Raw genomic sequence first — 27,786 nt, 5'->3', positions numbered from 1 at the left:
CATTTGCATGCAAGCAGGTTTATTACATTGTACACAGTCTACATGCATAGGGTTTGCAAACTACCCCAACGCTTTTGATCAAGGGTGTAACCAAAGGCTGGAACATGGGGGGGGGGGGGGGGCGTTGAGGTCTCCACCCATTACGGGGGAAACATGATTATTAGGGGGGTTGTATTAGCTGGTTTTGATTTATTGGGGGGGGGGGGGGTACAACCGCCCCTAATTTACGCCCATGCTTTTAATGTAGATTATTTTAGGTTTACAGTGGAATAATATAGACTTGCATGAGCGTGAGAATCTGAAAGCGTGAGGGTCACGTGATGCTAGATGCGCGAGTTGGCAACCCTGGCGGGGCGGGCGCGGGCATGACTCACCTGCGAGAGGCCCAAGTAGATGGACACAGTTTCGGATATGTAGAGAAAGCGACCCTCGTGACTGACCACGAACACGAAACCATCCAGCGACTGGAGGAAAGGACACGGAGACGCCCATTAAAATCAACAAATCACTCTAATTAACTTCTCACTGTCATCACTTATATGACGGCGGATATCAAAATGGGTAAGGTTAATGGACGTGTGCTGCTGATGATCTGTGACCGCCCTGGGGGGGCGGCATTACAAAGGTTACTAATTCCGCTACCTTCCCCCAGAAACGCCCGAAGGACGACAAACAGCGTGGGCAGTGCGAGTAGCCAACCACCACGGTAGGTTTTATAGTATATATACCTTCAAAATATAAACAGAAGAGATGTGGTGAGCGACGACACTGTCAGAATAGTTTTTTGGGGAAAAAGCACATTAATGATAATAGCAAGCACCCACCAAGAGAGGGGTGAAGAGAGGTAGTCGCTTTGGCGGGGGGGAATGATTGCTATTTTTGCGGAGACGCTTAAAGTGGCGATAATTTATGCAACCACACATTCGGTATGCAAATTCAAGTGGACGGGTTGCGGGAGCCACAAGCCGCCTGAATCACCGGGAAATAAAGTGTAATTATCTAGTTATTACTGACAGAGCACGCGGGGAACGAAAGAGGCGCGCCGCTTTCCAGAGCCGTAATTTGACGTCCGTCCGCGCGCTCCTTCCACCCGCGCGCCACTCCTGTCTCGCGCACACACGCACGCTCCCCCCCTCCATTACCGGGTTTTCCACATTTGCCGCATTCCGTTTGTGCCCACTGAGAATTTGACGGGTCACGATTAAAAGACGTACGTCTCCGCGCCTACCTTGCCAGACTACCTTCAGAAACATGCCACTTTCATTCCGAAGAAATAAGGGACACCACCACCCCCCACCCCCGCCGGGTCACCGACGATATGATTTGCCGAGAGAAGTGGTCCCCTACGATTAAAAAAAAATTAAAATCGATGGGGCTGCAATGCAGGGCGTATTGCACACGAAAAATATGGGACAGGCTGCAACTCTGATCTGATGGGGGAATTTCTCAGTGTCCTCAACATTTAAAGACCGTTTGTGCATCTTCTTTAAGTTATACTAGTGTTTCTCAAGCCAGTCCTTGGGGCACACTGGACAGATCCACATTTTTGTTTTATCCCGTTCCCAGAACATCTGACCAAAACAATCAGGAGCATTTTAATACCTTACAGGTGTGCTGGGAACTGTGGATCTGTCCAGTGTTCCCCAAAGACTGGTTTGGGAAACACTGGGTTAGGAAAATCAAATAATGACATTAAAAATGAAACCAAAAATAAGCCATCTATCACTACAAACTGTTGTGTTCAGAGATGGTAGCTGGGAGGGGGTTAGTGTTTCAGGGATGGGGTGTCCTTCATTACCTGCAGCACGTGGGCTCCTAGGTGTTGTTCAAACATGTCAGTGGCCAGGGAGCGTGAACTGCGGTGCACTGGGGAAAGAGACACAAAGGAATGCACAGGTTAGGGAGGTTAGGGAAACATGTGACTTTTGACCTGTTAGCATCCCACACAGACTTGGTACTAATTGGTACTAATCAGGACTTCAATGCTAGTCTATAGAGCCTACATGTTTTGGAAACCCAGCACCGAGTTTTGCCTTGATATAGCGCCCTACGTTAAGGTTTCCCAACCCCCGGTACCGGTCTGCGGCCAGTTTTGCGGAATGCTGCAGAATGCTTGGGGTATATAGAGGGGTTGGTTAATTTACAAAAAATAACGAGACTTACATATTTTCAGTTTTTTACGACACCTCACGTTAACATTTTGCTTACATCTGATAAAAATTGGAACAAACTAATGAAATCACCAATCGTCCCCCTGCCCCCCCCTGAGCTGTTTTACCACAGATGAGGGTTTCTACCGAATAAATGCACAAAACCCTCGTCTCTTCTGCAACGCCCCCATTTCAACATTTCAGGCAACATCAACAGGCATCTGCCCAATTAGCAAAAATGGACTGAGGTTTCTCGCAACGGGAGAGGCACACTATCACGGCCTTGGCGTTTCAGTCTGTTTCAAAACGTTAGACCTTGGCTCGTTAAACCATTGACACGCTTTTCCAACAGCGTGCTGGAACTGTAAGGCGTCAAAAGGGGCATCTTTTTGGGCGTCCGTCGCTGGCAGGGCTTAGGAACCCAGCAAACTCCCATTTGTTTGAAATAAAAAAAAAAAAGGCAGTAAGGAAGGCGCCGGGCGGAAGGACCTCTCTGTCGCTCATTGTGTCTCGCTTCTGTATGCGTGTCGAGCCGGGGTCTGCTAGTCCGGACCCGCACAAACAACACGCACAGCTGTGTGACAAAGCCCACTGCCTTTGTGCACTGGGGGTCCCCTCACCAACCGGCCCCAACCTCCCCACAGGAACCGTGCGTGAATATAAATGAGCCCCTCCATTCAAAGACCTCAAAGGGGGTCTGGAAAGGGACTGGAGCTGTGACTTGGGGAGCAGGGGGGGGGGGGGGTGGGGGCAGCCATCCTCTGAGGTCACGTAGGCTGGCTCAGCGGGTGACTGACGAGCCCCTGTAACCCCTCTCCTCTGCCACCAGAGCAGTGCACTATATATGTTTCCTGCCCGTGTTGAGATGAATACCGTCACACAGGTATAGGCGACAGCCTAAACGACATTCAACTATGGCTCCCGATTGGTGGATCGTGGGGCTTTCTGAGCTTTCGGATAGGCTGCTGCAAAAGGGCAGCCGTGTAGGCAGCAACAAGGGCAAATGGGCACGCACCGCTATGCCAGTTTGGAAGAGAAAATGAAGAGTCACTGTTAATGGAAGTGCTGGGGTCACATGATGGTGATTTCAGTCATACGCAGTTGCACCAGGGCATCTTCTCAATTAAATCTGAGCTTCTACTGTCTCTGTTTCCCAATCGTACTTCAGTTTTTATCCGAGTTAATGTTATTCCAGAGGTAGATAGGAGAAAGTATAAGTCACACTCTAATGGCAGGCTTTATCTGTAAGTTTTGTCAACTTAGTTGTCTTTTTCAAATTAAAGCCTGATTGCAGCACCTCTCATTAACTGGAATGCAGCACCAGTGACCCCACCCCCACCGTACAGCTGCTGCTACAGAAATGGACAGGGTTGAACCACATTGACAGAGAGAGAACGACCCTAATCGCCATGTCCTTCTCCCCCTGCAATTATCCTTTCACTCCACTCCCCTTCCACCCCCCCCCACCCCCCCGCCCCAATCTCATCCCACCACCCCCAGCTCCTTCTGCGGTCGAACATAATTTGAGTGCAATTAACGTCCCTTAAAAGCCCTCGCCACTTTAAACGGCAGGGAATTATCATGAGGCAGACGTCGAATGGGAGAGAGGAAGACAGGGGAAGGAGTGCCTAAAAGAGAGAGGAAGATGGACAAGGAGAGGGAGAGGAAGCTGTGAGGTGGGGTGGGGTGGGGTGAGGGGGGGTTTGGGCTGACCAGAACGAGGTGACAGGAACTGGAGAATTAAAGGGGGTTCCGTCTGTAACACCTGTAAATGATATTCATGTTTCCAAACTGCAGCCGGACTGGTGTAGAGCGCAGTCTAATCCGGTGTCGCTTCCAGCCAGACGCAAAGTGGATTTAAATAAGACAGGTGCTCTAACAAGCCAGGCCGGTGGTGGAAGTGGGACAGAATAAATGAAACTCATCGCCGTGGCTCATCCGAAATTATCCCGTCATTTTGCGAAGATCGACATAAGTCTGGGTTGCTCATATAGTAATATAAAGCCATCTCTGCAACCAAGCTGAGCAAGATTCCAGCACGGTGATGATTCCCATCCTCTGCCTGATACATGTTGAATATGTTTGGCTACTATCTATCCTGGATTAATGGTGGGAATTTTGCTTGTTTGTGATTCATGATGTAAGAACTGGCCGGCTTTTTTTCATTCAGGGATATTTCTAGATGCCTCACACTTCTGGTGCACATGTGAATCTGTCTGTACTTGTTTCCTTACATCTTTTTTAGTGCTGATATCCTAGCTGGTTTAGTCACCCTCATTATGTGTGCTAACCGCCCGCCCCCCAGTCCTCACCCCTTCCCCCTCTCCACAAACACATAGAGAGAATAAAAATGCCATAAAGTGCCTCTGTGCCATTCTACACCCCCATCTTCCCCCCGCCCCCCTCCCTCCTCCCGCTCCATGTCTCTCTCTCTATCTCTCGCCATGTGAAGGTCATACAATTGATTTTCCTCTGTCTATTCATTTTTCAAGACTGGCCTTAAAACGTGCAAAGCAGACAAAAGGCAGACTGCACCCCCCACCTCCGCCAATCTCATGCTCCCCCCCCCCCCCCCCGTCTCCACACCCCCTAGAGACAGAGGGTTTGGGGGTGTCCACTGCGAGTCTTTCAGATTTCTTCAGTGTCGCTGCCGAACTTGAGGCTGAATTCCGCCAGTGTTGGCAAAATGACATACCGCATAATTATCAATGGCAAATAAAACTTGCCAATAAACTGAGCGCAATAGTGGATCTTGGAAAATATTTTTGGAGAATGTTTGACCCAATCTCTGTTTGACAAGACAATAAAGAAACAAAAACATAATTGGACAGTAAATTATCTACACTACAGTTTCAAAATGGCTGCTAACTTAAATATTATTATTGTGAAATTTAGCAATCAAAAATAAAGTTTAAACAGCAAAGAAAAGCAAGCCAATGCTTGATGTACCTTTTATTTAAATTACTTTTAGTTTTAATATTGGCGTGAAGAAGAACTACTTGCTTAACTTACTGGAATGAAGGTACTCAGCATTACAGGAGTAACTGAATTCTTTTCTCAAATAATGTCTATAGTTAGATTATTCAGGTTTAAATAAGCGTATAGGTTTGATTTCTTCAGTACCTACAGCATAGATGCAATGAGACTATTCTGGTTTTCCAAAAGCATAGTTGCTAACAACGTTAGCAACTTACATAGTTGGAACCATACAGCTAAACAATACCATGAAAGATGCTAATGAGAGCTTTTGGGGAAGCACACTTCTGGTTGCTTTATTACGGAGCTTTAAAAAAAAAAAAGCCTGTGAAGTAAAATGGCCCTTCTTCTCCGTAAGCTGTCCTGCTTCTTCCAAGTATAGTGAGTGTTGCGTATTTTGGCCCATATTTTTGGACATATATTGTGTGTGTACATTACATCATTCCGCTGTCATTTACTCCTTCATCTGACACTTTTATCCACAGTGGTTTACAGTAGCGGGAAGGGCTATAGTTTACACGCGCATCCTGGCATTTGATCCCATGGCTTTTGTATTAATAGCACAATACGCTACTTGTTGAGCTACAGTATGCCAGACACACTAGCACATTTAGTTAAACAATCCCCTGTTTCTACAAATCTGTGTTAGACTGCCATGGCGCTCCTTCATAAAACACACACTCACACACCTGCAGAATGATGGATTTCTCCTAGAGGTGTCCGTTTTGTGCTGTGCATACACTCTAGTCCAGGGTTATTCAACTCACGGTCCTTCGAAGGTCCGAGCACTGCTGGTTTTCCAGCCTTCCTTTACCTGTCAGTCAGGCGTGAAGCCTCTGACCAATCAGAATCAGTAATTATTAAACAACTACCTGGGAGAACTGAAAACACGGCCTGGATTTGGAATCGAGGTCCAGAGTTGAAGAACCCTGCTCTAGTCGCTGCTCAATTGTTTCTCCTCAGTAATAATAGCAATTAGACAACCCTTGTAATTATGCTCTCCTTGTTATGTCGTTAATTTCTGTAATTACAAATTGGGAAGATTATATTCTCTCTCTAGCTACAACATCCCTTGGATTTGAATGTTGAAAAACAATCCATGGGTGTACTTGTGGTAAAGTAGAATGCGTGGGCAGTGTTTGTTTGTGTAAAGGGACTCAATTGGGAAATAATGAGCTGAATTCAGCAGTGAGTGATGCCAGCTTAAGTTGAAGCAAAAAACTTCACATTGAATGTAAACCATTTCCTGTACATGTGCATGTAGCTTTTTACAATGAACTCTAAAAGTAAAGTGCACTTAAAAGCAAACCTACCCTTGGTGCAGTTTGATCCTCCTTCCAGTAGGGGTCCCCAGGGTGGGTCACCATGGTTGGCGAAGTGGCGCATGTGCAGGTAACTGATGGTGAGCCGGATGACAGATGCCTTGTCCAGCTGACTGGTGATGGCACCAGGCAGGGGCAGCAACTTAGCAAGTTCAAAGAATTCAAAGTTCTCCTTCCCACGTCTGGAGCGTGCGGCATTCCGAGATTTCTCTTTCCGCAGGTTCTGTAAGCTGAATAATTACAGAGAAAATGAAGAGTAAGAGAAAACAAGAAGGACAGAGTTTTTATTAATAACAAAAAAAAAAACTAGCCATTTACGCAATAAGATGAAAAACGAGATGAGATTTTCTTTCACTGTTTATCAAATCCAGGGTTGCAGTGACTTTGAAGCCTATCCCAGGACACACCCTGGATAAGATGTCAGTCTGTCACTGTTCACCAACACACTTAAACACTTAATCACAATTTAAGGGCAATTTAAGAACACCAATCCACATGTCTTGGAAGGAAGCCAGAGTCCCAACAGGATTCAGAGAGGATAGGAACCCCTCCCCCCCCCCACACACAGAGCCAAGGACAGAAACCGACCTATAAGGCAAAAGCAGTGAGGCCACAGTGAAACCCGCTCAGTCACAAAGCCTGATAAAATAATAAATTACTGAGTATCTAACAGAAATGTTTCACGTGTCATTTTAAAGGTTCAACAGCAATCTAAAACAGAAGTAGAAGGTTATTGTTGATTCTCTCTTTCAGAGATAATTATTCAATTAATTACAGCACTTTACTCTGGAGGTATTCTAATGTTACAAACAGTAAGGTGTCTCAAATTTACATACACACAGAAAATAATATCCTGTAATCACAGCAGCACCTTCACTACAAATGGGAATTTCATCAAAATGATCTTTTCCACTATGCTTACTTTCCATAGATAGGAGTCCAGTAATTCTATTTCTATGCCTTCATTCCCTGTGCGACACTCCGTATCCGTGATTGAGGGATCAATGGAAGGGTGTCTGTGATACAGCATGATAGTCTGACACAGTGATTGGACATCGACTTCTCTCAACATGGCTTCAGAGTGGCAGAATTATGTTGTCGTGGTGACTATACAATTTGTGTCCCTTTAGAACAAAGAAACGACGTCTCCAAATGCTTGTATCATTGATTTTGATTCAAGGGCCGGAGGAGAGCGATGACAGATTACATGTGTATATATTTCTGCATTTTCCTGAGTGTGTGTATACATGCTTGTGAGGGCTTTTTAAAGCCTGAACTTGGTCGGTCCATATGTATCAGTCTGTAATTTTTTTTTTTTTTTCTCGAAATATTGACTTCACTGCTTCATATAACAGGCTCTTAAAGAACATTTCAATATAATATGGACTTGGCTCATGGAGAGTACAATCAATGGCTTCCCATTGACTTTAAACAGTATTTATATCCTCCTATAAATGACGGGATGTTAATAATTCCAGGCAAATGCAGTTAATCTCCTGCTAATAAAATGGATCTCATTGCCAAGATGAGAGCAGAACACAAAAGCTTGTAATCCTAGCCAATCCTGAGAGAGCAGAAACCCCACCATTGAACCGGTGGGCAGCCCACACAGTTCAGGCAAAGCAGTTTGTCCATATCAGTAAGTAATGGGCCTGCATGATATGTCATGTTAATATTGTTAATATCATATGATACGCACATGTAGTTGTCACATTGCAAAGACCGCAGAAGTCAACTGGGTTGAGACCATCATCGATAAGTGCCCCAAAACATTTTCACTCTGTCGTAGGAGGCAAAAACTGCGATTTTAATGATTGCTCCTTATCAAGATTATCTAGTGTATGTTTTTAACAAATCAGTCTAAAGTTTACTGTCACTGCGTTTGCATGAGCTCTCCAAGCCATTCGTAATCATTTTCATCCTTGCTGTTGGTGAACAAGAACTGGTAAACGGACATGAAAATATTTTGGATTCCTTAGTCGATATCCAGCAAAAGTGAGTGATTTGTCAGCACTGCTTTCTGTCTATTGGCAATGCCACCAACTCATTTGTCAGATTCTATTGGTAGATAAGTTCTTTTTGGCTATAGTTCATTTTTACCTTTTTTGTTTGATAAATATCGCAATATTATCACAGAAATTTGAAATATCACAATGTGAATTTCATTCAATACCATTCAGGTCCACTAGGTAAGGTGAGGCAGAGGCGTACTGGTCGCTCTCACCATGGTAAGGTTGGCGGCTTGGCCAGAAGCCCCTGCAGGAAGTCCCACTCCACGCTGACACACTTCCCCTCGCCGACAAACGGCATGGTGGCCATCCCAGGACACTCTGGCTGCCACCCTTAGCGTGACGTGGGAGCGAGCGGCACTGTGCTGTGGCCAGACCTCCTGCGGGGGGGGGGGGGACAGAGAGTTAGGTGAAGGGAGAAGGAAGATGGGTGAGAATAAGACAAGGAACAAAGGATGTGAATGTGAAGAGCACTTCCTGAACGTTGACTCCCAAGGACTTAGGTTTGGTTTCAACATCAGCCCCGAACCCCCGCCCCCCTGAACACACACGGTACTTCCAAAGTACTGGTAGAGACCATACTGTCTATACCGAAATCTACACCCTTGTTGGCTCATCCTGTCCTATTAACCCTTCTGTTGATGTTTCAACTTTCTCCCCTACCGTCTTAAAATTAAGTGACATTAGAACAGTTGTGGAACCACATTTCTAGGGGAAGTAAAGATAGATTAACATGGCTGCCAATGGTTCCTGGGTCCCAGTCTGTGTAATTTGTGCCTAGAGTGGGCACCCGCACATTCCCACACCTCCCAGTGCCAGCTGGACGGCCTCCCTGTCCCACCTCCCATCTCCTCAGCCCGGCTGACCTTTAAAGGGCCAGCGCAGCCCCCGGCATCCTGGTGGCCGGCTGCGGGCGAGAACTGCCCTCTCGCCAGGTCTGGGTCAGTGGTATTAGCGTGGCCACGCCCCCTGCACCCCTCCCATTTAGGTCATGCTGAGGGCCACACCCACAATAACAGCAGCAACAAAACATGAGAAAACAACATAATTTAGAAGGAAAAACTCCATGTGATTAAATAGAAACAAATTTCTGCCTTGACCTCCATATCTAATCTACATCTCTCGGCTTGTCCTCCGCTGTTATCTATATAAACGTCCCGCGGTCACTCACTGTAATTGTTCACTTGATTTCTCAGCCCTTGCTCAGTTTTTAGGAACCATTTGGCATGATGGGAATCACTCGCACCGTCCACCAGAACGGCCAATGGCAGCAGCATTTTTTTTTTAAACTTTCACAAAAAGATCTTTTCCCCCTATTTTCTATGGTGAGAAGGAGGGGCCTGATCTATCATAGAAGATCTCTATCTTCTATCTTGATAGGAAACTGTAAACAGATAGAATAGATAGTCTTGAGAGGAGAAGTGATCAGGCTTTACCTATAATGTCCTCCCTGCCTGCTCTTGAGTCCCTGTGCAGCTTCCTCCGGCTAATAAGATGCGGTACCTCAGCTAATAAAAATGTCACAAGTTCCCTGGCACCGGCGCGGGGACCGTGTGTCTGGGTCGCCCGCTCGGCTCGCTGCCAGGCCCTCCCTCCGTCCGCCACGCCGCCGCGCTCCCCGTCATTTAAATAGGCGCATCGCGATTTGGCTCAATTACCGCTTGTTTTCAAGGGGGAATTGTTAATTAGGGCCTCCAGCTGTCGGAGCTTCGTTAGCAAGCCACGCCCCCCCCACTCCCCCCTTCCAGCCAGCCCTGGATTGGGAAATGCAACCTGGGGACGTAAACACGTCTGAAACGGCCGGGTCCCCCTCATCCGCATCCCGGGAACAATGTTTCTGCGTTCCGCCGTTTCCGTACATCTCTGCTGAAGCCAGCAGGCGCATCGACTGATGTCCAAAATCGGATTTCCATCCTCTAAATGACACATTCAGTGGATCCGCCGTGCACCCTGATCTTCAGGAACTACAGGATGCAACAGACAGCAAGCAATCCATCCATTTTCTGAACATCCTATACAGGGTCAAAGGAGCTCAGAGTCTATCCTGGATGCTACCTGTTTCGGAAAAACCCAGGACGGGACGCCAAAAACTCAATCCAAAGATCTCCTAGCAGACTGGGTTGCCTTTGCACGGCATTCACAGACATTAACAAGTAGTAAAGCTATGATGTCAGTAACCCTGTAGGCAACAAAAGCCCCTATAATTGTACTATATTGATGTTCTAACATATGCGATTTGCATGTATTACATATAATCTAAATCTGGTTGCTCTGGACCTACTGAGTGAATATATTTAAATTTGAATTGGCTGTAGATGTTTAGTCTAAATTGGCACTGGTACTGAAAATGATATCTTACTATAGTTCTTTGGTTTGTGCCATTTAATAGACTTTATTTTTAATCCGTTTTAAATACATTTCTGAAAGACAGTTTGGTCTGAAACTGAGAAAATGCTCCTAGCTTTGGACCCAGCCAAAATTGGTTCAGCGACGTAAATCGGACCCAAGGATCCTTAGAATCCGAGGTCCGGCACGCCTGTGAATGCAGAGAGGACTGGAGCAGAGCGAAAGGGGACCAGGGATCTGCTCGGTGGATCCCAACACTGGGGGATTGCCGCTTTTAAATCACTGATCAGCAAAAGCACACGCATCTCACTTGCACGAAATTAAAGCAGAACCTCTCGGACTGCAAATAGAAACAGCGCGCACGTATACATGAACTGGACTGAAGCACATCAGACTTAACAGCATGGTTGAGGAATTTAAACACAGATACGCTTTTGGGACAAATATTTTTAGAAGCTTCTGTCCAAAATATACAATGTGACTCCTGGATTGTCTGATTCTGCTCCAGCGCAGCAGCATGACTGAAGCCCTTATTTGGGAGCAGGAATGTAGAAAACGCTCCACCTCAACCGAGGCGCGCCCCGCTTTTCCATCCAGCCACGCTATTCATTATCCGCCCGAATCAATAAAAGGCGCGATTAAATCCGCATTAACCTCTTCCTTCCAAAAAAGGGAAGCCGGAGAACTATAAAACTTGATGGAGATCTCGACTGTTCCTCAACCTCCCCGGCCGGGAGAAAATGAGATAGAGCCACTGATTGATTTGCACATAAATGGAAAGAGATGAACTGTTGCCTAAGATGTTGGATTTCGGTGATTATTATCGCTGGTAATGATTCATAACGTGAACGCTGAATGCGGGGTGTTTTGCTCATGTAGCCAGCGGATAGCGTTCGAGTTTCGAGACACACTGAGCCGCATTTAGCATCTGTCCGGAGGAAGAGCGACGGCTCGTTCGTGCATGAAAATGCAAACGTGACAGTGAGCATCCTTCTGGCTGATTACGGCTGACAAATTGATACCAACCTATCGACTGGGGAAAATAACATGTATACAGGTCGTTGTGTGTAGGCACAGGGCAGGAGATGGGTGTCATCACACTGGGGAGACACTGTTGTTCAAGAACAGGCCGTATCCCCCCACCCCCCAACAACATCACCTTCAGCCTGTTTTCAACCAATAACATCACAGCCCTCGTTCACTTCGATGTACAGTACACGAGCAGAGATGCCTAAGGAGTTGAAGTTGCCGTTACCTAAGTCCTATGTGTGTGTGTGTGTGTGTGTGTGTGCGAGTGTGTGTGTGCGCGCATGTCCTCTACCTGACAGCTCTGTGAGTGGCAGCAGAGGTTACATAAGGAGCCACAGTGGGTCAGAGTGGACAGGCAGAGTGGAGACGGGGTCAGCGGGCTGTGAAACGGAGCAGGCTGGCGCTGACACTCACGATCAACCTCCTATCTGTCTATCTGCCGGCTGCTGGAGCCGTTGGTCTGGATCACACCGGTCTGCGTTCTCCTGTCCTGCCTCTGATCCTGACCTTCACCCATGCATTTTTTCCCCCTAGTACATTCAACACATGTACACCTCACGGCTAACGTCAGCCCTGTCAAACTCACTGTAAGAAATCCAACGGACACATCAAACATACAGATATCTCCCGGGTCCCCAAAATAATGGGAGCACCAAAGATAGAGGTGGCTCCATACTCGGCAAGCGAAAACACACCCAGCCTAAAAGTCATACGTGATCTCAGATCCTGACTCAGGACCTACGCAGCAAGTTTTAACATCAAAGAACCTGTAGATCGGTTGCCTCTCCTGCATCCGTATTCACGTACTTTGATGGTTCGCAGTCTGTCAGCTCATTAACCTTTGCCTTCTACCTGCAGCCATTTAATTCCGATAAAGACGCCATCAATTTCAAGATAAATAGAAACACGCATGTGCTCATCGAATCCCGATGTCCCGTCAGCTTGTTCTAAAGCTTTTCTGCTTAAAAGATGAATGACCAACTCATGCAGTAATATATTAAGCGCTTTCCTCTTGTCTCTCTCTACAGGCATTGGTAAAAGCTAGTGGTTGCTTGTCACCCCCTACTTGGAACCACCTGTTAGTGCCACAAAAGAGATTTAGATTGTATCATCTCATAGGTTTGCTAGATTATCACAGCTGTCATATGAGTTTGATGTGTGACATGTAGATTGTGCAGAACTTACGAGTAGGGGTTTGCCTCCAGAAGGAACATCTCGGACCTGCAAGGGCGGTGATGTATCAGTCCCACAGAATGCTCTGATCTTTGACCACGACCTGCTCCACTCAAGTTGCCGTCTGCTCAGAGCTTATCAAAGTCACATTGTAGCTTGCAGCTACGAGAATAAGGGACGCCCGGAATTTTCAGTCACGGGTCGAGAAAGAAAGACGCCGACTTGGCGAAATTGAGGCGGCACTGGGCAACATCAGACTAAAGCAGGAAAGAATATTCCGGGCCACAGATGCTAACGTTTAAGGTTTCCCCTCTTTCACCCAAGAGCAAACTCGAGAAAACAAAATCTGACAACGGGAGCTGGTATTTTTAAAAAATTCCACCTTAGTTTGCAAAAAAGTGTCTAGTGAAGTTACATCTTTGCTTATATTTTCCTTCGGTCAACAGAGAAAATGAAAAGACATTATGAAGGAAAATAAAAATCGGAGTAATGAAGTTTTCATGGGAGGCGTGTGAATGAATGACTTTTAATAGTGATTTGCCAAGTCTCATATAAATAACCATCATTTTGATTTCACACTGACTGTACGATAAACAACCTCTGGTCCCATTTTCGCTCTGTTCTGGCATAACGAAACCTTTTACCCAAAGACTGAACGGAAAGCTAAAAACATGTCCTGCTACCAGGCAGTGAAACATGGAACGGCCAGCATGCACTGTCACTTTGTGGATGGCACTCGCTTTACTAAGCTGCTGCTTTAGAAAAACACAAAAACACACTTAAACACAAAAAGGGCTCTGAGTGCAGTCCTACATTAGCTGCTGCAGCCCATGTCTGGTGCAGCGAGGTGTCAAAGCATCAGAATAATACGTAAATGCTTCTGGCCCTGTAAAATCCCTCAACACTGAGGTAGTTACACTGAAATGTTTACTGACACGACGTTAATTACTGAAATGCTCCATAAACAATGCAGCACTCTGGGATACCCCAATTAAAACTGCAGCATGGGAGATGTCAAAGTGTTTTGCATGAGAGAGCCATGCAGGGGACTGAAAGTCGGCGTATCCGGGTGTGAACTCACCTGCCGGGCATGTCCAGCGCCGAGCTCCTGCTGCTCTGAGGTGTCCCCCCCCCTCCCTAGGACACTGCTAGTGGCCCACCCCTCCCCACCCACCCACCCCAAGATACCCCGTGCGGCCGATCGCTGCCCCAGTCCCAGACCGCGGACACGTGCTCACTCGGGGCACGGTCACGGACCGTGACCCCACCCCCCGCCCCCCCCCCCACACCTCCACCCCCCCCCCCCTCCCTCCACACCAGTCTCAAGAAAGTGGCGACTGGGCTGGCGCACGCTGCATGTGTGTGAGCGTGTGTCTGCGTGAGAGCGTCTGCGTGTCCTCTGCCTGCTGAGAATGTCCGGCGCGGGAGGTCCTCGTGCGCCTGAGCCCGGGTTCGGCAGGCGCCCGCTGTGACAGTGTCCCTCCTGCAGCTGCCCTCACTCCCAGGAGACCCCGCTGCTCGTCATGTCTCCCTGGGAAAGCGCTGGCCGTCTGTCTGCTCTCCCTCCCTCTCTCCACAATCACTAGTAAATATAAAAGGCATGTTTGTACTGCTCCTGCCTAGGTCTCTCTCTCTCTCTCGCTCTGTCTCTCTCTTCCCCTCTCTCTCTCTCATTTACCCCTCCTCCTCCAGCCTCTTGCTCTCTCTTTCTCACTGTCAAAGCTGCCTTTCAAATGCTGATTAGCACCCTGGGTAAAAGAGAGAAGGAGAGGTGGAGAGAGGGAGGGGCAACGTGACTGAAAACAGGAGAAGATTCCATCACATCCAAACATATTCGACACTGTTTCCACTTCCCTCTCCCTCTCTCTCTTTATCTCTCTCTCTCTCTCTCTCTCTCCCTCTCTCTGTTACACACACTCACACATCATACGCACTTCAGCACTTTTAGCAAGCGCAAACAGCAAGTGAACTGGCAAAAAAAATTAATAAATAAACTAATAAATTAAAGCAGGAGACTCCACGTTCGAGGAAACCAAATATGATCACAAATGCCGTTCCATCCTTCCGATCCCCCTTGTTCATCCTTTTCTCCTTCCCTCCCTCCCCCTCTCCTTCATTCATTCCCCTTGCCCTCAAACACTACTCAGAATATTGATACACCCCCCTCCCCCCTCCTCCCCCTATCATTCACTCTCTCCGCTGAATACTGATGGGTCGTCTCCTCCGTGTCTTGGGTTCCAAGTTCTCTTTATTTCGGCTGTCGCAGAAAATAATAAGAAATAAACGACATGAAGGGAAATAAGCAAAGCCGAGGTGATGAGCTGTGGTTAAGTGCAGCTTCAGGTCGTTCGAAGCCGGTGGCAGCTGAACCAAACCTGGAAAAGTTGCAGATACAGTCGTGCTCCTGGATCTGCACGACTTTGGGGAATGAGAACAGGCCGAGGTTATTAAGGGAGGATGAAAAGCCGCAATCTAGTCGTGTCGCGGCCGCGTGCCGGAGAAGCAGCGGGTATTCGACCCCAACACCGGGGTCAGGATGCCCAGGCAGCATCCCGCTGTGGGGGCTGATTCTCAGGGAAGGGGTTCACACATGCTGGATGTTAGACTTTTTCGCTCAGATACTCTGTCTGGATCGTTGACAAAAGGTGGGATAAAATGACAGGGATGAAATATTTACACTCCATATAGACGAAATATCACCAGGACAATTTAAAATCAATCCTAGAAAAAAAATGACATCCATCTTCCATAACTGTTCTCCCAGTATAGGATAGTGGTGAGACTGGAGTCTGTGCCAGAAAACACCAGATGCACACACACACACCCCAGAAGCAAAATGAAGGTCCCAGTCCATCTAAAGTTGGGACACCGAGAGCCTGCAAACTCAGCCCTAGGAATCCCACCCCTGATACAAGCCACAATACAAGCCACTGAGTCACCCAAATTTACAGATGATGTATGGAAAAAATACATATGTATGACAACATATTACACAGACTGTATTACAAATCAGTTCAATTTGTCTACAACGTCATAATAGCCTTATTTATATACAAATTATGTAACGCTATATATTAGGAAATGTAATATATACACAATTATATAAAGGCACATGTAATTTATGGCTTGTATAATGAGACCCCTTTTGTCATGTTTGGTGTGAAGGACAGGCCACGCTCTGCTTTTCCCGCTACCAGCCCATCAGGCTCACGCGTGCTGGGCCTCATCTGTCACCTGGTCTGCGGGGCTAAGGCTGTAATTACAGCTTTCAGAGCTGCTGGGTTGTGCGTGCGTAGCGTGGCAGTTCAACGGAAGCACGCCGGCTAATGCTAACCTCTGCTCTGCCTGTGTGCGCAGGGTGTCTGAGCAGGGTGTCTGCGCGCCGCCTGGGTTTCCATGGTTGAATCCCGTTTGCTGTCACGGTACCAAAAACATGCGGTCAGGCAAACTGGCATCTCTAATCAGCGTGGCCAGAAATGGACTGGCATCCCGCCCAGGGTGTCCCCTGCCCCGGGTCCTTAGCGTCCGGGGGATGGACTCCACACTCTCTGTGACTCTGGACTGGATAAGCTGTTATAGAAAATGGGGGAATAGATGGATTTTTTTTTTCTTTTTTTTGCACAAAGCCGGCCTCCATTATTGTTAACCCCGAGTCTCTGCCCTTAACATTCACCCCACTGGGCATCCACCATGGCAACCAGCAGAGGTACCCTAAACCTCCCAAAGCAGACAGCAGAGAGCAGCCCTGGCTGGCACCCTTTCTGCACTCCAGGAGAGCTGCTGACACACGCTGTGGGACCCGCTGCTGGTCGATACCTGTGTGTTTAACAAGGCCGTAACACCTCGGGGTCTCATGTCAGACACGTAAGCAGTCCCCTCACTGCTGGCCCCCTTCCTGCGTGGGCTACAGATGTGTGAGCCCCCTTCCTGCATGGGCTACAGATGTGTGAGCCCCCTTTCTGCATGGGCTACAGATGTGTGAGCCCCCTTCCTGCATGGGCTACAGATGTGAGCCCCCTTCCTGCGTGGGCTACAGATGTGTGAGCCCCCTTCCTGCGTGGGCTACAGATGTGTGAGCCCCTTTCCTGCGTGGGCTACAGATGTGTGAGCCCCCTTCCTGCGTGGGCTACAGATGTGTGAGCCCCTTTCCTGCGTGGGTTACAGATGTGTGAGCCCCCTTCCTGCATGGGCTACAGATGTGTGAGCCCCTTTCCTGCGTGGGCTACAGATGTGTGAGCCCCCTTCCTGCGTGGGCTACAGATGTGTGAGCCCCTTTCCTGCGTGGGCTACAGATGTGTGAACCCCCTTCCTGCGTGGGCTACAGATGTGTGACCCCCCTTCCTGCATGGGTTACAGGGCTACAGATGTGTGACCCCCCCCCTTCCTGCGTGGGTTACAGGGCTACATGTGTGAGCCCCCTTAGCATTTCCTAAGGCTCAAACAAGAAAGGGAATAAACCAGGGTGTATTTATAGCATAGCTAAAAACTCTGGGCCCCCAGACAAAATATGTACGTGTGTGTGTGTGTATATATATATTTATGTTATGATCTTACGTGTTACGAGGGCCCCTATAAAGTGCTGTGCCCCACCCCAATCTCCTGGGTATCCATGTCTCTACTGCACACCTGCTTTGGGTCAGGGGTCCCACAACACAGAGGCCACATGGGGGCATCAGAGTCCGAGTCTGGAGTCCGATAGAATGAGATAGAAATTAAGTTAATTTTACAGAGTTTCTGGTGTTTATTACAACTCAACTTAAAATGACAGATGCAGAGGACAGATGTACATCTGGGACTCTTTTTCCTATTTTCGCATGAAGGAGGTATCCCTCTCTCTCTCTCTCTCTCTCTCTCACACACAGTCTGAAGCCTGCCCTCCCTCTCCCCCATTCTCTCTCTTTCTCTCTCTCTCTCTCTCTCGCTCTCCCTCCCTCCCACCTATTCGATATTCCAGCCTTGTCCTCCTGCGGTCTCCAGCACAACTTTTCTGTCCTGGGTTCCCGATTTCCCACCCCAGTGCTGTGATCAAAGCCCGCAGGCCGGCACCGCCCCAGGCTAGGGAGAGAGGGACAAAGGGGATGAAGAGGTGGTAGGAAAAAAAAATGTAAAGAGAAAAGGCAGAGTAATGCAGGTGCGAATGGAGGGAGCAAGGAAGGAGGAGGCAGTGGCACTCGTCACTTTCACACTCGTCACTTTCACACTCGATGCTTTCATGCTGAGCGCCAAGCAGTCAGGTCCTATCTGAAGGCAACATGGCTATGTCCTTGAAGCCTGGTTTCGCTCACTACTTTCTGAAAGAATTGACTCAGCAGGTAGTAGAATTACACTTGATAATAATCCAGGGGGGAATAAACTAAACCATTGGCAGTTCAAACGTCTGATTTTGTCTAGTTGCTGCCATTGTTCCTGTTTTCAGCCTTAATAATCTATTTCCTGGTGATACACTTAGAGTCTCTCTTTACGTTTAGCTGAGAGAGGTTGGAGCTGAATCCTGGTATCGATTTGGCCCACTATCCAAAAAGTATAGCAGGTTGCTGGCTAATTATCAAAAAAATATTTGGTGGGATATTACTGTGACCACTCATTCAGCCAAGGCTGAAGCAAACTAGAACCTATTGAGGAAAGGTCTAAGGTAGGATTCAACCTCGATGGGACACCTGTCTCATCAAAGTAATCACCTGTAAAGGTGAATTAGAATTACAGTTTACTTATTTATCAGACACTGTTACCCCAAGCGACGTACATTTGATGAAGCAGGGCCAGACAATCCAGGGAGTAATTGAGGATTAGGGGCCGAACGGTAAAATCACTGCCGATTCTGGGATTTGAACTGGCGACTTTTGGACCACAAACACAGCGGCCTAACCTGTTGCACGTCACGCCAACCCCCCCAGTGACAGAAAAGGAGGGGTGTCTGTAAAACCCGGACACAGGCACGGGGGGGTGTATCATCCCTGCAGGGCTGAGGCCAGAAATGACAGTAGCACCCAATCAGCTAACACATCCCACCAATTATCCCAGGCAACTTTAATGCAAGAGCTTGTTTTTATCTGCATATCACAGTAGGTACTAACAATTAAAAACCATGGCACATGATGATTATACTTGATCGGTCTGTGCTAGAACCCAATCCCAAGTCATCTACACCAGAAACCGAAACTCTAATGGCGCTTTTCCACTGGCATGCAGGAACCAGGCCGTACCCAATCTGGGTCATGAAGGGACACTAGTTACGGCACGGTTCCAGCTTGCATCGATTTTTCACTGCAGACAGGTCGGCTCGGTAAAACCGTTTGAGTATTCGGAAATGCTCCTTGACTAATCAGATGCTGGTAACACAACCCGCTCATTTTGGTCACACTTTCACGCATGTCAGCACGGGTACGGATCAGGTACGCCTCGGGTACGGCTCACATACTCTGCAATAGAAACCCGTCCTTTCACGCTTTGGCTTTGGTACGGCTTGGTTCTTGGTGACAGTGGAAAAGCACCATAAGTGCATCACCCACTTGCCAAAGCCTGTGGGCAAAGCTACTAGCGTCACTGCCTAATACATGAACCACAGCTAGCGATCGGACTGATTCCTCATATGAGCAAAAACCTCGCATATCAATCCAAGCCTACTGAGACCCCTCAAAGGCAAAGCAGGTGAGTTTTCAAATGACGGTTTCAAAAGAGGGCTACAGGCAGCTGGGATGGGGAGGTGCAGGGACCGGGGGACGACAGACCCAGACTTAAAACAAAGGCACAGGCCTGTAGCCTTAGGGATTTATAATGACAGGTGAGCAGGCCCAATCAGACAGCAGACGTCACTTTGGCAAAATCTGTATACACCTGTTATAAACTGGGGGAGGGGGAATATTTTGGCACTAATTTGTGTAGTGAATAATGCAAACAAGATAAATTTTTTACTTTAAATACATAATTTGTATATTTCTGGCATTGAAATATTAGTAGTTAGTGAAGATGCTTTGCTATAATTCTAAGAAAGTGAGGCTGACAAGTCTTTAATGGGGAAAAGTCATTCGACTTTCTCTGGGCAGGAGGGCGGACAGAAGCGCGTGACAGAGAGACGGAGGGATGAAATGGGGATGACGAATTTGGATGGATGTGGAGACAGGATTAACAAAATGAGTGGGAAAGAGGGAAGACAAAAGATGGCAAATATGGGGAAAAACACGAGAGCCGTCAGGCATGGGAAAGCCATCGGAAGACGGGTCTCTGGCATTAGGTGCCGGCCTGGTGAAATAGAGCTCAGTTTTATATAATAATTGAGAATAAGGCACAGCTGATCTGAAAGGAGTGGAGCCTCACTTTGCCCTGCCAACCTCTATCATGTCCTGTATAGTAAACAATCAACTCCACTGCTTGGCAATTTCCAAAGTTCTTGGGTGGAGCTCTGGTGAGGGAAGATCCATCTGTCTCCCACATGCGCTCTACCAGCACAGGACCGCGGTGAGCAGACCGCCTCCCTCAGGGTGCTCAGGGCAGGAATCCATCACAGGGCACACAATCTGCCAGTACAAGTCATTTAGAAACAAGTCAACTGGAGGCACATTTTTGGAGGAAACCCAGGGAGAATATTCAAGCTCCAGACGGGATTTGAACCCCTAACTTTGGAGGGATGGGTTAACACTGCCACTAATTATACCACAGTATGGAGATATGATGTAAATGACCTCACATTGTCCACAGCAGTAGCCATCATGCTAGAATGATACAAAGATACATTACAATGTAGAGGCACCTTTTTCCAAATGACAGATCCTCTAAAACCTCATATAAATTTAAATACACTTAACATATTGTGTGTTTGGATTACTTCTTCTCCCTGGATACAGTATCCAGGTGGTGCCACAATGCTTCTCAGAAGTTTTATCAAGGCTTGGCTCTCATCCTGGCTAAAGCAAAGACAGAAATAAAGGACGGCAGTTGTCAGTTTTACAGTTAGTCAGTTACGCCTGCATTAAACGAGCTTCCAAGGCTCATTTTGTCTGTTTGAGAGGATTTTTGTTCTGTTTCATAAGCAGCGATTTGGTGAGCCGAGAGGAAGCCTCATGGTGTGATTTTGGGAAGCCCTGCAGCGAGCGAGCCCCAGTAGCCTCAACTCCAAACACCTGGGGGTGATGACACTTACTGTGGGTTAGCCTGACTGGGTGTGCAGGTCAATCCATTTACAGACAAGACTATGGTAATGAAACAACGCCTGACAAATACTTTTTTCATATAATAAAATAAAGCCCTCTTTCGTTATAATGACCTATTGCCGTGAGTGTGCTGTATCCAGAGGTCAACACCGTGGGGAATTCTGACGGACAATTTTAATCAAAATGCAATTTTTACCACGGACATGGTATTTAAAAACATAGCCGACATCGTTTTTTTCCCCTCAATCAAAGCATTTTGCCACGGACACGGTTATCCGTAACCAGATAGGATGCCGATCACTGGCTGAAGCTCCCCCAGACAGACTACCATACTCTATGTAGTAGCACCATAATAGGAGTGGTGTAGTGGTTACCATACTCTATGTAGTAGCACCGTAATAGGAGTGGTGTAGTGAAACTGTGGCGAATATCTGAATTGAAACTGTAGAGATTATCTGGATTCTTTTGGGTTGGCAGCTCCCACTGTTACAGATAAGCCTATTCTGACATGAGCAGACCGACTAACAGAGGAAAATTTACTGTATAGAGATACACAAATAGATATAAGTGCCGACAAAGTACAGAGGTGGAAAACTCGACTAAACGCAGAGTTTTCATCTGTCAGATCCTCCGTGCCAGTTGTTTTCTGACTTGTAGTGTAGCGTCCGTGTATCAAAAGTGAATCTGCAGCATAATCCCATTGCTGCTTTACAGCGTGCCCACATCTCTGTAACACTATCATTCAAATGGCAACTGCTCAGGTTTCATTTAAGCCTCCGAATAGGTTGAGAGGAGCAATGTCTGCAGTAGGCGGGGGGGGGTGGTGGGGGGGGGGGGATTTGCAAGATGGGCAGGGCTGTAACCATGCCCCCCACCCTAGGGCCTCTGGAGGAATTGGGGTCTATTTGTATCCAGACGTGACTGCCTGGTATTACAATACCCCCCCACCCTCCCCCGTTCTGACAAAGACCACTAATTATAAATAAATTAAAAACACGACAGGATAGGATAGGGGGGAGGGAGGCTGTAAGAGAGAGAGAGAGAGAGAGATCGAAGGGGTGAGGAGGTACTGGGGGCGGGGGGGGGGGGGGGGTGAGGAAAACAGATAAGAAATAAAGAGGCAAGTGGCAGAGGACAAAAATGAAGGGAATGCAAGAGACAGAAAGAGAGGAAGAGAAGAGACCTGAGACTAAACGAGTGGAACGTAAAGATGCTGCAAAAACTGTGGCCACCGTGCCGATTGGGGCAATTTTCGGATCAAGACAGACAGAAGGAACCGGAAGCTGGAAAACCTGCTTGGGTTTTGAGCGCCAGTTCGCATGCATGAATGGACAGTTTAGGCAAAAACAGCCTTATACTAATTGCACAACACATGTAGTACTAGAAGCTGGTTTAGTTATTTGAATAGAAGATTAGTTGAAAGTTAGTTGAATATATACAAGAATTTTATTTAGGGAACTGTAACTTTAATTATAAATAATTAAGGACAAAGTCTGTGTACAACTTTTTCTCGTGATGGATTAGGATACGACCCAGGGAGGTTCCCAACTTGCGTACTTGACCGTACTTGTGTTCTCATGTACCATTTTACATCATCTTCCATTGCCCAAGACCAGTTCCAATAGTCATGAACAGAAGTACGGAGGACGGTAAAAATCCCTGGATTACTTCTTGCCCTAAATGTCAAGGATACATCGGTTGCATCCTTATCAAACGAGTCCAATCCCATGATTCACTGCACCCCAAGTTGACAAAAACGCTCTTGCCAAGACCACAATTATAATCTTTGTGTTCTTGGTATTGAGAGACACTCCCAGAGTGTCCCTTGCCCTATGTGTACTGCTCCCAGGGACGGGCTCCTGGCTCTCTGCGCCCCTGACCTCCATAAGCCGCTGAGGACGATGGAAGGATGACAAGTAATGAATATAAACATCAAATATTTAATCACAAAAAGTCCAATGGAAGGGGGCAGGGGAGGCCAAAACTGAGCTGGCCAATTGGGATTATCTGTATAGACTAATAAACAGAGGGCCTAGGACCCCTGAGTAGGCGCTCTTAGTAAGAGCCTGATTAAAAAAACATCCACATGCAGATCTCCGCTCACATCATTCCTCAGGGGAACACAGACGGCTCTGGCTTTTACTCGACTTACCTCTGAAACAGAGTCAGGATTGGGGGAACTGGTCATTCCAGGAAGGGTTCTGTGTGCAAATCAGTTCATAAATAATAACCGTCCGATACCACAAGCCTGGTGCTTTCCAGAAACCACAGAGATGCCAGTTCATCACCGGGAACACACTCACACTATGGGAAATTTACAGACATCAACCTAAATGTGATTCTGGACGGTGAGCGCCCAGGGGAACCCAGAAGAACAGGGTAATATGCAGACTCCATACGCAGAACCAGGGCTGGGAATTACACTCGCAGCCCTTGAGGTACGAGGATAAAGTGCTTCCCACTGAACCATCGCGCCACCCGACTTAAAACCTATTGGTGAAATGAGAAGTGTGTTTTAGGGATGTGGAATTTATAGGACTTATTCAGGCAAGCTGTTTTCATAAAAAAAAGAGTATGTCATATTTCATCACAGCCCAAGCAGCAATTCGGTAATATACATTTCATTTTTAAACAAACAGATTGGCTACAGTAAATGAATCAGCACTGGCGAACAAACAGAAAACGGCACTAAGTAATGTATTCTTTATTGAAACATACGGAGGTTATGCAAAAGGGATCTGAGAAGCTGTACTGACACTGAAGACCAGAGCAGGAGGGACTGAAGTCCATTCATCCAGCTTCCAACTGCATATCCAGTACAGGGCTGTGGGGGGGGAGGGAGGGAGGGGTGGAGGCTATTACAGATGCTATAGGTCACAAGCCAGCAGGAAAAAAGGGGATACACTGTGTGGCCATATGGGGCGGCGTGTGGCTCAGCCGGTTAGGCCTGTGGTCGGAAGGTCGTCAGTTTGAGCCCCGACCATGTCTGTGGAGCCCTTGTGCGAGGCCCTTAACCCCCTGAAATGCACCACTGGCTTCGGATGAATGGTCAGACCCCAGGCTTCAGTCTCAACTGTAACAAAAAAAATGACAAAGAATTAAGAGACCACAGCACAATTTTTTTTTGTTTCACTCATTTAACAGATATTTTACAAACTGCAGCCTGGTCCTTCTCCGTTTCTCATTAATGAAGGGCTTCTTCACTGCTTTATGGGACTTCAATCTTGCTTCTTTGAGCCTGTTATAAACTGTCCTAGCAGTGCACTTCACACCTGTACTTAATGTTGCCCATTCCTTTTGAAGGTCACTTGAGGTCATCCTCCAATTTATGAGAAACTGTCGGATAAGTTGATGGTCCTCTCTGGCATTAGAAAGTTGCTTCTGCCCTTTACCTGGCTGTTTTCCGGTCATTTCCAGTTTCTCCTGCTTCACCTTATTCTTGTGCACTGCTGCCTTAGAAATGTTGAACCTGGAAGCATTCTGCTGGTCAGCGCAGCCTTCAACCAGCAGAACCAGGATTAAACCAGGATTTAAAAATGCAGACTTGTTTAAAAACATAGAGAGTTCTCTTAATTTTTTCCCCGGCTGTATGTGTGTGTGTCCAAGGAGTGCAAAATGGGACACGTGAAAATAAGCATTCCAACGTATTTGTGCAAATGGAAAATAAAGCATCATTTCAATGAAGCCCATCACAAGAGCACATGCATGCACGCATCTAGGCGTACTATAAGAAAGATATGAGCTCATCCCAGGGAGCACACATGAATCATAATCATAAAAGCATCAGATAAATGATTTCATGTAAATGTAGCTATCACCACATGCCTTTGGACTGAGAGGAAAAGTAATCCAGAGGAAACTCGCATAAAACGAAGGGAACGTGCATGCAGGGCTGAGCTGGATTGCCCAACAGGTCCAAATAACCCACAGTAAATTATATTATATCAAAACACAGTGGATGCAAGCTTGAATAACAATGAATAGCAGCATAAAACGGCGTCAAATACAGAAACATAACAGAACCGTTAACCACGCTCAATAAATACCATAGGGAAATAAAACATTACAGTAAATAGGTCGCAGATTGCCACAGGTGCAGAAGCAGCACAGTGATAAAGCAGGATCTGTCAATTTAAACTTAAATACTTAAGGAGACCTGAGTATGAATGAGAATTATTTGAGGTGCATTCTAATCATCGGCAGCAGGAAATGGCAGAACGCATTGGCCTTGGGATTATTGACATAATCTTAATTTGTAGTGTCTGACAATAAATTGTTTTATAAATTAAAATGCAGTAACACAACGAGGGATGTTTTGAAGCTGTTCCATGAATTACATCCCCATAACTGCACAGCTAAAGTCATCTGAGCCACAGTGCACATTTTCTGCATCAGAATGACTAAACCAGACCGTATGAGACCTTGAACGTGAGTCGGAAAAGTCTGGGAGGAGCAGAGTCTCCGTGGTCAATTAACAAACTCGATATCATTGCCATTATGTACTGCGATTTGCCTATTTGCTAATATCCTGCGTCATTCCGTGTGTCTGTGATCAGAAGGTTGTTGGTTTGAATCCCAGGGTCAGCAGAATAATGTCACCATTTGGCCCCAAAACTAAGCTATTAATTCACCCCCCCCCCCCCCACCAATTGCTCTAGAGACTGTCCAACTCTGCTCTCTGAACTGCACCTAACTTTGGATACAAGTGTCTGTTCTAAATAAACAAATACGGACAGCCACTGAGCTACACGGTAGAGACACCTGAGTTCAAGTCACTCACAAAGAGAACTGTGTTATCAGCACATAGAAATCTCAGGCTGCATTGCAGCATAATTTATGGAGATAAAGAAGCATGTGGGACCTAAGATGGGGCTCTGAGGTATGCCTCTATGACTAAGTAAAGATCCAGATAAAGCATATTCAAACTTAACATTCCAAACAGTAGCCACACCAAGCCAATAGTTTGGAGTTTGTGCAGAAGAGTAGAATGAACTATGGGAGCCAAAAGCCTTTAGAAGATCAATATAAGCAACACAAACCGTGTCATTGTCAGTACTGCTTATGATCTATTTTGAAGGCTGATGCAGTGGTTAGCACTGTTGCCTCATACCTCTGGGACCAGGGTTTGAGTTTGCGTATTCTCCCCGTGTCATCGTGGGGTCCCCTCTGGGTACTCCACTTTCCCCCACAGCCCAAAAACATGCTGAGGCTAACTGGAGTTACCAAATTGCCCGTAGGTGCGCGTGGTGTGTATGAATGGTGTGTGAGTGTTCCTTGAGATGGGTTGGTGCCCCATCCTGAGTTAATTCCCTGCTTTGTGCCTGTGGTTTCCAGGATAGCCTCTGAAACCCCTGCAACCCAGAATAGGACAAGCAATTACAGAAAATGAATGGATGGACCTTCTTTGAAGCCGTGACTGCAGCATTGCACTCATAACCAGGACTCAAGCCGGACTGCAAATCCAAAAGAATGATGCTCATGTACATCGATCGCCTCTGAAATAAGCATCCATCCATTCTATACTGCTCATCTGGGTCCTGGTTGCAGGGACAGTGGTCTGAGCAGGAATGTCCTCAGATCTCCAGCCATCTCCTCCAGCTCCTTCAAAGGGATACCAAAGCGATGCGATCCATCCAATGCCTGTCAAATACCAGGATGAGCTCATGAAAAATACATTTAAATGTTTTTCTGTCGAGAATGGATACATGGAAGAGCCATCTAATGGGACAGCAACAATATCACAAATAAAGATCCTCAGATCCTCAAGAGTAGATGTAAGGCTTCTGCATTATCAAATGGGCCACCTCTGGTGCAGCTGATTTGTCTGTTACTTATGAACATTTCAAATGTTTAAAAAAGCTTTGTATACAGAATCGTTTTCCACTCTCCCATATGTTTCTCGTTTTTGTTTAAAAGTTAGCCAGTCTAATCCAGACCTTTCTCTTTGTCGTAAAATGTTTTCATGGCTGGGGGTAGAGCAGTCAACGACTGAAGGGTTTAAATAACTCTTTGTTCCACACTTTCTCGAGGCAACATGTTTCCTTATAACCACCCTAAAAGAAGGCGTAATGAAGTTCCGAATCTTTTTCATAGAGGGGATTAGATTTCTTCAGCAGAAAGCGCAGGTCATTGAGAAAAGCCAGTTCTTCAAACACTTTCAGTGCGTTTGATGGGAAGTAATAACCAGGCGCTTTTGATCATAACAACCAGTACAGAAAATACTTGGTCTTGGGTAATATGAAAATATAAGAATATAAAATGATCTGCTGCAGAGTAAAGCCATTTTTGATTGCATAAAGTGGATTCATTTATAACTGGAGTATTTGGAGTGTCAAATATTTGGAATGTCAAACAGCAGGGGGGATGGGATCTGGGGCATTGGTCGCACCCCGATTCATATCGGCCATTAAGAAAACGTCTGGAGTATAACAAGCAGTATAGCATCACTGAGTACAGCTAGCGCTCATGGTGTGACCGAAAGGACCTGCGACAGCCAGAAATAGCTACTAATCACATTCACATATAGGCAAAAGCCATGCACCAACTGATATCCAAAAATAGAATTCTAAATATTTTAAGAGTATATCTGTGTGTATCTTGGTGCAGAACATGTGCACAGATATCGTTAAATGAT

At 46.6% G+C, this 27,786-nt stretch overlaps 1 protein-coding gene and 1 long non-coding RNA gene across 6 annotated transcripts in view; one reads left to right on the top strand and one right to left on the bottom strand.

The window, feature by feature from the left end:
- Window positions 1-16,361, bottom strand: part of npas1 (neuronal PAS domain protein 1) — a 28,407-nt gene extending 12,046 nt beyond the window's left edge. The window contains exons 1-6 of one of the 5 annotated variants that reach the window (XM_023813657.2): window positions 14,087-14,149; window positions 13,018-13,053; window positions 8,673-8,837; window positions 6,440-6,678; window positions 1,799-1,866; window positions 375-464 (exon numbers count right to left, since the gene is read on the bottom strand). In XM_023813657.2, the coding sequence (XP_023669425.1) occupies window positions 375-464; window positions 1,799-1,866; window positions 6,440-6,678; window positions 8,673-8,767 (492 nt within the window). In that variant the 5' untranslated portion in view covers window positions 8,768-8,837; window positions 13,018-13,053; window positions 14,087-14,149. The other 4 variants (XM_023813661.2, XM_023813658.2, XM_023813660.2 and 1 more) reach the window with 4 other exon arrangements.
- Window positions 386-27,786, top strand: LOC111844827 (uncharacterized). The gene is made up of 3 exons (XR_002838471.2): window positions 386-561; window positions 653-706; window positions 26,487-27,786. It is a non-coding gene; the product is annotated as an uncharacterized lncRNA (long non-coding RNA).

Source organism: Paramormyrops kingsleyae, chromosome 17 (assembly GCF_048594095.1).
Source record: "Paramormyrops kingsleyae isolate MSU_618 chromosome 17, PKINGS_0.4, whole genome shotgun sequence".
In the NCBI taxonomy this organism is placed as follows: domain Eukaryota; kingdom Metazoa; phylum Chordata; class Actinopteri; order Osteoglossiformes; family Mormyridae; genus Paramormyrops; species Paramormyrops kingsleyae.
Note: the sequence above shows the minus strand (reverse complement) of the source record. Positions and strands in the feature narration are given on the sequence as shown.